Consider the following 12677-nt stretch of genomic DNA (forward strand, 5'->3'; position numbering starts at 1 on the left):
TTTATAAACTCTTAAGATGCTGCTGCAATTATAACTTATATCTTATACTGAGTGCATAATCTACCCCACAAAAGCCACACTCTTAACAAATTAATTAAAATAATAGGCTATTTTGATTAAAATATTATAGAAATAAAGATTTTCTTAATCTCACTCCAAAACCAAACTAAATCGTGACTAGATGCGTTTCCCCACAATACCCTATTACTTATTTATTTGTTTTGTTTTAATGTAATGCAACTGAGTTATTGTGTCGATGGGATGTGGATGCGGTTGGGAGGGGAAAACTCTGGACTGACATGTGTGTGTGTCAGAGAGAGAGAGAGAGAGAGAGAGAGAGAGAGGGGATGTAAATCTTTCACTCTGTTCAGAGCTGTATCAGTGGACTCGCGCACTGATTGCAGTTGCTTCTTATAATTTATGAAGAGACTCCTCACCACAAACATCAAAAGAATTCATCTGGAAAAACCCGCACTCAAGATCACGATTGCTCAATAATGCTATTCGCTTATTTGTAAAACTTAAGCGCACACATGAGGAATGATCAGAGCGATTTGAGTCTATGAAGGAAGTATGACGCTGAATGTATTATTTCAGAGCCCATGTAAAGAGTGAATAATCTATCTGCAGTGTACTTCATCCAGGACGCCCTTCATCCAGCATGTTCACTGTGACTGTAGTATTTCTGCTCGTGGTGAGTACAGTCTCCAACTCAATATGCACCTCTAGTAGCCTACTTTTTCTTGTCACACTTGAGAAAGTGGAACATCATTTATATAGCAGACTATGAGTAAATGGAGACTATTAAAAATAAGTTTAAAGACGTAAAGAAATCGTGAAATGATTTTGTGCCTTTTGATTGTGGAGTTTGAGATTATTGAAATTACACAAAATATTTTTTTAATGATATTGATTTATTTTATAAATCAAATCAATATCTATCTATCTATCTATCTATCTATCTATCTATCTATCTATCTATCTATCTATCTATCTATCTTATATATATATATATATATATAACGTGTGTATATGTGTGTGTATATGTGTGTGTATATGTGTGTGTATATATATATATATATATATATATATATATATATATATATATATATATATATATATATATATATATATATAATACACATATACATACATACATACATACTTTTATGTTAGATGTGATTGGTCGTGATTAATATATTTGACAGAACAAATTTAACCACAAATTTAGTATTGAGGTAATAGTTAAATAATCTCACCTGAAAAAAAAAAAGAAAAAAAAAAAGAATATATATATATATATATGTATCAGTGGCAAAGTCTCAATTAACCTGCATTCACCCTATTTAATGCATAGAGCACTGTACTGCATTTATAATAACTTATATTACACTTTATAATCAGATGCATATTCTCATGAATAATTTAAAACGTTATAAAATATAGTACTTATCTATTCATGCATCTTTTAATGCATTACAAAATGATCATAACACAATGTAATGTTTTATAATGCATTCAATCCTTTAAATGTTTAACAATGTAGACACGTGTCGTAATGCTTTATAATTGTTTATGAAAACATGTAATAGCCTAAATTATGAAGTGTATTATAAGGCATTATGAAGACCTTTATTATATAATTATTATATAATGCATCATACAATGAGGCTTCATACAAACTTCAGATTAAATTGTCACGCCCACTTTGACAGACAGCACATTGTGTTCTTGCACTTGTCTGACTAGCTGAAATGTTATTTTTCAGGCTAATTGTTATTTAGTTTGTGTGTGTGGGTTGAATGAGGGGTGTATGTGTGTGCTGTGTGTGATTCATCAAGTACACCACATAACTGCAGGCACATTTGTTAGCCTAACTGCTTAATTCTCTATGTTTGTACCAATTTCCTGTGTTGTGGTCACATGTCTTGTCTCGTTTTAAAACCACACCCATCTGAACAGCATGATGGGCCTGTGGGCAATACAATTCTAGAGCCTTTACAGGCTGAGGATGTGGAAAAGTAAAGTAGAATAAAAATATAAGATAAAATAGGTGCCTTTGCACTTGAGTGTTCTCCAAATAGACTCAAGGCTTCTGGAAAACGTACAAAATCATATAGCTTTAAAGTAGAAACTAAAGCAAGCGAGAGAGAATGAAAGAGCTTCATTAGCTCCACTATGACCATTAGTGAGTCAGCTTTGCCAGAACAGTAGTCGACTTTGAAATGTTGACAAGTGCCAACAGGCTATAAGGGTTAAGAGTTAAGTGCATTCAGGCATACAAACAACAGCTCTCAAACATCATAGCCTATGTGACAGACCGAATGGGAGGGAGAAACGATCTGCAGATCTGACAAATTCCACCGCATGATATGCGCTTGCATTTTTTGCCAATCATTCTGTGGTTATTCAGTATGTACCATATCTGTCATGACAACTCACTAAATAAAAATGATGTTAGTTTGGACCGCAGGTTCTCAGTATTATAAAGGAGAACTTTGGCATTTATAAAAAATAGTTTAGGATATTTAGTGCATTTATTAAATAATCAATATGTGCTAAAAAATAAATGTGCTGATGCCTATAATAAATGCATTTTTATAATAAAAAATTTAATAAAATATAAGAAATAAAGAGAAAGAGGGCTATACTTGTAACAGAGAGGCAGGGATGAAGCGCAGAGAGAATCCACATGCGAGCACTACTTTAATAACAATACAAACAGGTAATACAGGGCAAACAAAGACACTCAGGACAAGAACATGGTACCGCAAACAACGACTGACAAACCACAAGAGAAACACAAGGGCAATTTATACACAGGCAAACAAGGTAACAAGGGGGGTGTGGTTGATTGTCATGGGAACACACGAGGGTAACCCAGGGAACTAACAAGACACACTTGGAGAGACTAATCAACATGAAAAACTACAAAACATGGCACAAGACAGGAAATAACACAAAAGTCCTCACACAAGACAAGAACACAGGCTGAGATCGTAAAAATACTAGAGCTGTCTCTTGGGTTAGAGGGTGTGAACATTAAACAAAACCTCACAGTCTTCATAATTCTCAATTTCACCACTAAATGAATTAACTCAAATTAATTTATGAAATAATAAATAATGAATCATAAAACTACTATAAGTATACCAACCTTACACGGATACATATGGTACGTTGTGTATATAGCAAATCTCAACTGCTTAAATGTTATATCTAAAAGAAAATACCCTTTATTATAGTTTAGCAATATATTAAAAGTTGGACATATATTACTTTACTTGCATACAGTACATTCGATATACACTGTATAACAAATCTCGGCTGTGTGATTGTTTAAATCATCACAAAGTGTAAATAGCTCTATATACAAAGCTATATATATATATATATATATATATATATATATATATATATCGGTATCGGCTGATATATGTTCAGTTATAATGTTATCGTTATCGGCCCAATAAGAAAATTTGGCCAATATATTTAAGCTGATAAATCATGGATTATTTCCTTCAGCTGAGACACTTCAGATGCGCAGTGTTCACCATGATTGTTTTGAATTGCTTGAAATATGATCTGAATCACTTCAAAAAAAGGAAAAATGTGAAAAATGTTCTGTCATATGGGCTCTTTGAATTTAGTTTTTTTTTCCCCCCGTGTCATCACATTGTTTAGAGCATAAGAAACATTTTTGAAAAATGATATTTGATTCATATGTTATGCTATGTCCTCTGTAGTGGACACCAGGACTCTGAAAATAAAATGACATGAAATTATATGTATAGGCAAAAACAATGGGATTTATTTTTCAATCACCAATAAATTTTAGGGATTCAGGATTTTTTTTAACCAAAATTTGTATAAAGCTAATTCTCAACTATGTAATGAAAGATATAACGGAATGAATTGATACAACATTTTATTTTATGCAATATGTGGGTAAAATGGCCAGAAATTAATATTCCCATTCAATGCAATGTACACTGTATCTAATTTGCACATTAATGTGTTCTTGGAGCAACATTTAATGAAAAAAGAAGTGTAATAATTGGAGTAATAATTAGCAACATTTTAATAATAATATCTAATATTTCATTTTATTTATTTCCATATTCACTTGTTGTGTCTCCACAAAATGCCTGATAAACATGATTTAAGTCCTGATGTCCTCTACAGTGTATGAACGTTTTCCTGAGATGTTGGTTTATGAAATACAATTTGAAAAGTAGTCTGAATTAAATTATAATTACAATATATTATCATATTTCATACATGTGCTACATTTGATCACTAAATAAATGTCAGACATATTTAAAGACCAAGGAGCAGTTGTTTTCATGGTGAAACACGTGATGTGACATGTATGATGCCAGAGAAATTCACAAAAAAATGTCCACTACAGTAGACAAAATTCTATTCCTGGGTCCCAGCATAAAATTATAATGAGAATAATGGGTTTTAATTGTGAGACTTTTGTTTTTGTAATCAGGCTCTCAAAAATTATATACAAATTTGATTTAAATTTATCGATATATCGGTTATCGGCTTTCAAATATAAAATAATGATTGGTTATCGGTATCTGCAAAAATGTTCACATCGGTCATCCCTACAAAAAACATAAAAGAACTTTGCTGTGAGTATATGCTGTGAGTGTTTCTCAATTCTACATTAAGCACCTTTAAGATATTATACAACATGATTTTCAGTTTTGAAACAATGTGTATTGTGAAAAGCACTATACAAATAAATTTGACTCACTCCGAACACCTCAGAAATGACATAGCAGCACACTTTTCAATTTCAATATGCTTGCAGGACAAGCACCATTTCCCTTTTCTGTAGAAAATGTAAAAATGTGTTTAAAGTTCACTGAAATTAGACAATTTCACAATCATGAAGATTTGACACCAATGATTTGACAAATTACCAGCCAAATGCTGATGAAAGCATTTAGTTCGAACCATTCTTAGTTGAATGAGTAATGAAAATAAATATGCTTTGAAACGTTACACTACTGATTGTATCTGCCTAAACAAAACTGCACAAGTTCCAGCAGCTTGGCCTCCAGTGACTGCAAACAGGTTCTATGACATGCGTCGTTGTTTTTGCCCCTTCACACATTTCTAAAAACTTTGTGCGGCCAAATCTCTAAAGTTACCAATTTGAGTCATGGGCTGCTGAAATTTGGGGGGTTGTTGAACTTTACCTGAGTTGGAATGCTCCTGTAGGGGTGTGTTTGTGTTTTTATGTGTGTGTGGAGGAGGTTACCCATGCCAGGGGGTAATGTGAGGGACAGGTAGAAACGAAGGGAATGTTAATTTGTGCTTACCCAACCTCCTCTTTTTTTTCACTCATCTCTGTCACTTCTCCAGCTGACTCACAAACGCCTTGAGGGACTCATCTAATCTCTCTTTCATTCTTTTATCTCTGTCTTTCTTCTCGCTCTTTTAAACGTCATTCCACACACCTGTGTTTAACGTCGTTACTCTGACAGCCAGCCAATCACCTCTTGACATTCATGTTACACCCATCAACCATGCAACAGCTGCATCAGTATGAGGTTTATGTTGCCTTCAAGTTATGTTGGAAATATCGTATTTATGTGATGCGCACATGACTGGCATGACAATGTGAGATTTGGAAGTGGGAAAATACCATTTCTCATCAAGAGAATAATAAAATACATAAAGCATTCCTAAAATATATTTTACATAATAAGCATTAAACTGTCTCAAAAAGTAAAATAAATGAAAAAATGTAAAGTAAATAAAAAATAAAGTTACACTTTGAGATATAAAGTTGCCATTACAAGACAAAATGTCGCAACTGCAAGATATAAACTCACATTTGCAAGATATGAAGTCGCAATTATGAGATACAAAAATTGCAAACGGGAGATATGTCACAATTATAAGATTTAAAGTTACAGTTGCAAGATTTATATGATTTATTAGATTTATTTTTTTATTTGACCTTTTTTTAACCTGGATAATCTCTCTGAGATTAAGAATCTCTTTCACAGGAGTGTCCTGGCCAAGAATGGGCAGCAGTTACAATCACAAACTTACAGATCAACACAAAAACAATTGGACATCAATGAGTCTTCTTCAAGTGACCGAATAATAGATTTAAAATGTTCCATAGACACCAGAGTTTGTAATTTCAATTTCATTTGGAGTAGATTCCATTCAAACGGAGCTGCATACATAAAAGCCTTTTTTTCCCAGTTTAGTTCTGACAAATCGAACAGAAAGAGTATACTTTTGAGACAATATTTCCCAACACTTTTCTATTGAATAAGACAACCTAGATACGAAGGCAACAACCCCAGAATAGTTTTATAAATAATTAGGTAACAGTTCATTTTCCTTCTAATGGACAGAGAGGGCCAGGCTACTCTGTTATACAAAGTGCAATGATGAGTTAAAGGTTTACAATCTGATATAAATCTTAAAGCGCTATGATAAACGGCATCCAAAGAAGAGAGAAGATAAGAAGGAGCAAATTGATACACCACATCACCGTAATCAAGTACAGGCAAAAGAAGTAGCAGAAACTAACCTCTTTCTTACATTAAATGTAAAACAAAACGTGTTTCTAAAATAAAACCCAAGCTTTTTTCTTTTTCTTTTTTTCTTTAATTGAGTTATGTGAGAGCTAAAACATAATGTATCATCAACAATGATGCCAAGAGATTTATACTCTTTTACTAACTCAATCACATTACCTTGTAAAGTCTAGAGAGGAATAAGATTGTCTACTACCTTTTTCGAGCTTGAAAATAAAATAAGCTTGGTTTTATCAGCATTCAAAACAAGTTTTAGTGTATGAAGCCGTGACTGAATGGCATCAAAAGCCATTTGAAGCTTAGAAGGTGCACCACAATACATGACAGTGTCATCTGCATAAAAGTGAAAATTTGCATCCTGAATATCCCAATCAAGACTATTTATGTAGATAGTAAATAAAAGAGGCCCCAACACAGATCCTTGGGGAACACTTGTAACAATCTCCAATAGTCTTGAATGTTTACCTTCAGCCTGAACACATTGAATTCTTTCACTTAAATAATTTTTAAACCAGAAAATAACATGATTTGATAAACCAACACTCTCTAGTCTTTGCAACAATATTTCATGATCCACTGTGTCGAAAGCCTTAGATAAAGCAATAAAAAGGGAAGCGCAATAATCACCTCCATCCATTGATTCCACAATATCGTTTAAAACTTTCAGAACGGCTGTTGTGGTACTATGTTTTTTACGAAACCCTGATTGATTGATTGACTTTGTTTACATTCAAATAACAGGGCAACTGGTCACTAATAAGACTTAAAAAAAAAAGTTGATAGGACACAAAGCTTTGAGATTGGCCTATAATTATCTAAAATAGTGGGATCTCCCCCTTTTAATAAGGGAACAACAAAAGCTGATTTCCAAATTTCCGGGATAACACCAGTATCTAGTGAAAGATTAAAAAGATAAGTTAAAAGGGTTGAAATAATATCAGCTGCTAATTTCAAATACATAGGTTTGCACAATCAGGGCCTGGTGATTTATTTATATCAAGCGATTTAAGTGCTTTATGGACATCGGAACTCTTGATATGTTCAAAAGTGAACTCCTCCTTTTTAAAATAAGTTTCTGCACTAACAAAATCATAATCTGAGTGTAGATTTTGCATAAGATTTCGTGACTCAAATGATGACCCAGAGGCAATAAAATACTTGTTAAAATAATTAAGCATTTGCTCTCTATCAGATATACTAGTAGAATCCGTATTTATACATGAAGGAAAATTAGAGGAATTTTTGTTACCCGGTATATACTTTATATTCTGCCAAAATTTCTTGGGATTATTTACATTTGTTGTAGTTTTTGCAATAAAATAATCAGCTTTAGCTTTCCTAATGGCGACTGTACATCTATTTTGAAGCTGTCTAAAACAAATCCAGTCAGAACTAGCTTTTGCCCAAGCAGCATCCCGCTCACGTATGAGAACAGACAATGCAGCGGAAAACTAAGGTTTATCCCTGCCTTTAACTCTAAATTTCTTAAATGGTGCATGCCTATTAATAACCGATGTAAAACCATCATCAAAATATTGCCAGGCAAACTAAAGTTTAAAGTCACAATTTTGTTTTTACTCTGAGGCAGAAACAGGCTTACGTAGAATTGAAAGCACAAATTTTATGAATGATTACCACAGAAATGCATTCTGCTCACGTTTCACGTATGAGGCCCATAATGAGCATCCCATTCTTTTTTTGTGCCAAAATTTATATTTATCAGTTAGAAAAATAAATGTTCATGTCAGTATTTTAGCCAAAATCACAACGTTGTAGGTCATTTTGAGAACAAAGTATGGATTTGTGTACCAAGAATGACTTACAGATGAAAAAGTTGCAGTTGTGAGATACACAATTACATTGTGATATATTAAGTTACATTTGCGAGATATTAAGTCACAATTATGAGAAACAAAAATTACATTTGGGCGATATGAAGTTGCAATTATGAGATTTAAAGTTACAATTTAGATATAAATTGTAATTTATATCTAAATATCTTATATCTTTATTTATAAGATATAAAGTCGTAATTACCTTCTTTGTTTTTTTAGTTAGCTTCCACAAAGCACTAATTTTACGAACGATTACCACATAAATGTATTCTGCTCACGTTTCACGAATGAGGCCCCTGATGTGCATCCATTGCTTTTCATTTTTATCAAAGTCTATATTCATCAGTAAGAAAAAAAGAAAGCAATTTTTCACATCAATTTAATTTCAGCTAAAATCAAACGCACATCACGTTGTAATTGCGATTTTTAAATTTGATAACAAAATAGAGATTTCCAAGAATGACTTACAGGCATCATAAATTATTTGCTATTTTATCTTGTGAACGTAAATACAAATCTTTTGACAGAAGACATGCTTTAAAGACAGAATGCCCTGATCAGCTGCCATTATTTGGCTGTAGCTGTCAATCATTCAGTTAGACGTTCAAACGAAAGGCTGTTTTCGGAGAATTGAATTAAGGTTAAATGTACCATGAAGATTTTCTAGTAAAATGCATGTATTCCCTTTTGAAGCTCTCTGATTTCTCCAAAGTAATGCTGTTGATGGCATCATCAGATATTACCAAGACTAAATAAGTTTTGCTACATTGTTATATAAATAGTATTTTTGGCTCTGAGTCTGTGTGGGAAAAGTTGTCAGCTTCTGGGATTGCATCCCCTGGAGATAGACACTACATAGGAGTGGGAAAATTCTGTACGGTTCATGTCTGTATCTGCAGGCTTTTTCAAAATGTTTCCCTATATTGCTTTATTTCTCTCAAGTTGTATAGCTGTAATATTGTTTGTTAGCTAAAACAAACAGGAAGTCCCTCCCTAAACATATGCCATTGGTTGATCCAAAAGCTGACATGTCGGGCCACTCAAAGTAACAGTACTATAGTGTTAGATTCTTTACGACTTAATGAAATGGCTTAAAGTCCCCCGTAGTCATTCACTGTATCCCTTAAAACTCACATTTAATCACCAAAATTACATATTTAAAGTTTTTTCCTTAAAAAAAAAAATAGCTTGAATGTAACTCTTCACCCTTGCCTCATTTAATATACACAGTTCTATGAATATGCAAATGAGCCCCGCCTCCACTCACTCACACCAGCTCAGAGATCCACTCGTTGACGATCACATGTTGACGTGATTGGTACAAGGTAGTTTGTGATGTCAGAAAAACACCAGTGATTTGACAGATGAGACTAGTTGCTTGACTGCTGTTTTAAGGAGAAAATACTCAGCAATAGTGTTGACTTTTGAATTTGCACATGATTTGTCTTAAAGTATATTAAAAACACCACATAGACCTATAAACAACATTAAAAGCTTGATTTTCACCACATCAAAGTGATTGTCCCTTTTTTAAAGAATAGCCAATAAACTTTAGATAATGTTGCAGCCATGTAATATGCTTTTGCTACTTGCTAGTTTGAGGTGGTGGTACAGTATTATGGCGCAGTCACACAAAACTTCACTAAGTAGGTTCAATGTCAGTTGTGTAGCGATTAGTGGTCACTTCCGAACCAAGCAGCTGTGTGTTTGCGAATTTGCATGTTAAAAGTTCAACAAACAGGCATTCGTAGTGTAATCTGCGTGGAGAAATGTTTGCGTTCCTCATGCAGAATTCTCGATCGTGTGGATTCCTATTGATATAATTTCGCGCGCAAAATTTTGACGTACAAAGGTAAATGCAACCTCACCTTTAGAGAGAGGGACATCCTCATTCTAGAGCATTTAATTGGACACAAATTTGTACACTCCATAAGTGCAAGTGAAGTCAGTGTTCGCGGTACATTTTAAATGTGTTCATCAGATGACATTTTTATTTCTGTATTTACACAAAATATATTTTTCTAATTTTCTTAAAAGGTCTATACGATGCATTTAGAAAATGTATATTTTAATTTCATTTCGACTTTAATCTTGTCCTCTTTCTCTCTATAGGGGAATGTCTTTTCTTCACAAGACTCGTGTCCTTCAGGGGCGTTCACAGCCAGTGGAGAGTGCTGCAAACAATGCCAACCCGGGGAGGGAATGAAGAAGCCCTGCGGAGCGACACAGACAGAGTGTGAACCATGTCTTGACAGTGAGTATCCACAGAGATGTTGGCCGCAGTGTTGCTAAAATGAAGCAGCTGTCTTATTTAAAATGCCATTTCCTGTGCTGAACTCTCACTTGAGGGGAGGCAGAGGGCTTTTGAGCTGTGAATGGTAATTAGTAGTTAAAGGGGAAATGCTTTTAGGAAATGAGACTTGACAAAACATTGTCTGGAGTGCTTAGAGACCAATCTGGGTGTTTTCAGCCACTCACGGCTGTAAGTGAGAATAATTAAGGCAAAATCCTGTGGTACTTTGTGTTTGTTGCACTGGCCGCGTCACGTTACAGAGTGTTTGTAGGAGGTTTGGGAGTTTGAGTTTTTTTATTTACATACTGTAGGCTGGTCCTGAGCCAAAGTCCTGGTCCAGAGCCTGCCAGAATCCCACCACTTCCAAAATGATCTCCCACACGTCTGCTTGCATGACCCAGCTGAACAAGACAAGATAGGAGGAGAGAGATGAATGGAAATAAAGAACGATTAGCCAGAAATTTGACCAAAAATAGTCATCCTTTAGTTTGTATTTTTGTAGAGATTCATAGCTCCTTAAAAAAAAATCATAATTATATATATATATATATATAAATATGTATAAACATTTTTATATAAATACTTTAAGGTAAAACTTTTAATTTTACATTATTATAAGTGTATTTAAGTATGTTAAGAAACATTCTCTCTGCCCTCTCTGGAGTTCTCATTTATGTTTAATTCATGCATTGATAACTTGAGCCCTAAAAGTCTAATGTCTTTTACATAAACAGAACAATATCTCTCACAATAACCAGAACATTTTTGTTTTGAAACATTTTGAAGTTGTCACAATAAAAGGTGATTTGTAGATCGCGTATCTAATTTGGGAAATTGATCATGTGGATTTTTGGACATTACGAAATTCATGGTGTTTTTTTACTGAAAGTGTTATGCTAATAAATAATTTGTAAATTATGAAAATGTTGTGCTTTTTTTAAAGTGCTTTTGGAGAAATAATAGTAGACACAAATGAGACAATTGTTGACCTACATTAAGACCCTTCTGAGATCCCTTCTGAAACTCTAGAGACACATGATTGATATTTTCTTGGGAGAAAATCAGAGAAGTCAGAGACTTCCAGGAGACATTAAATAGATTTCATTTGTGATTTTCTTACCTATGGGATATTAGCATATACATGGTTTGTTCAACATATTATCACACTGACAGATAATCTAAACGAACCTACTTTTGAGTTCTGTGCTTTCTTTTTCTGTTAATAATTAGTAGCCTTGGGTGAAGGTCAGGGAAAGGCATGTCCACCAAGACCCCTCGACATTAGACCCACAATCCTCCTGTCATTCACTACAACCCTAAACATTCTTCCATCAGTAATTTCCATCTCTTTGTCAGGCCTTCCCTAAGGGCCTGTGCTGGGACCTGCGTTCCTCATCCATCAACTTTAACTGTTACATGTTGAAAACTCCAAACTGTTCTTTTCACAGCCTCATAAGTCATCTAATGCTACTTGACAAAACATCAGCAATAAAGTGTTGACATGTAAAAGTAGCATTTGGGATGGTACTGGAATGAAAACAGATGTTTAAGATATGATAATTCACGTTAACCGGCTCATGTTAATTCCTAACACATAAGTGCTGTGTAATGTCAAAGAACCAGGTGTGTTTGTTCACCATTTGACGTTCTCATAGTTTATAAAAAAAAAAAATAAAAAAAAAATACAATGAGCATCCTGTCCAACCCAACACAGCGACATTGGCTTAACCAATGGTGTGAGTTTGGCCCCGTTGCACTACAGTGCAATAATAATATATTTATAGGTAGCTTTTTAAAGTAGATAGGCCCCACCCACTTAACGTCCACTTAACATTACTGACTGTAGCCCGCAGGGAGATTTTTTTTTTTATACCTTCATCTGCCTTCTGTTTACTTGCAGTTGTCACTACATTCTCCCATTACTGGACTGTAGAAGAATTCAGAAGACTCTTTTGCTTCAGTATTTAGCAG

The 12677-nt window shown here is 34.0% G+C and overlaps 1 protein-coding gene across 2 annotated transcripts in view; it reads left to right on the plus strand.

The window, feature by feature from the left end:
- Window positions 1–327: 327 nt before the first annotated feature.
- ngfrb (nerve growth factor receptor b) overlaps window positions 328–12677 on the plus strand; it is a 43646-nt gene continuing 31296 nt past the window's right edge. The window contains exons 1-2 of one of the 2 annotated variants that reach the window (XM_082151805.1): window positions 328–694; window positions 10526–10667. In XM_082151805.1, the coding sequence (XP_082007931.1) occupies window positions 662–694; window positions 10526–10667 (175 nt within the window). In that variant the 5' untranslated portion in view covers window positions 328–661. The remainder of the gene's footprint in view (window positions 695–10525; window positions 10668–12677) is intronic. The other variant, XM_082151804.1, reaches the window with a different exon arrangement.

Source organism: Leuciscus leuciscus, assembly GCF_965113295.1.
Source record: "Leuciscus leuciscus genome assembly, chromosome: 21".
Lineage (NCBI taxonomy): Eukaryota > Metazoa > Chordata > Actinopteri > Cypriniformes > Leuciscidae > Leuciscus > Leuciscus leuciscus.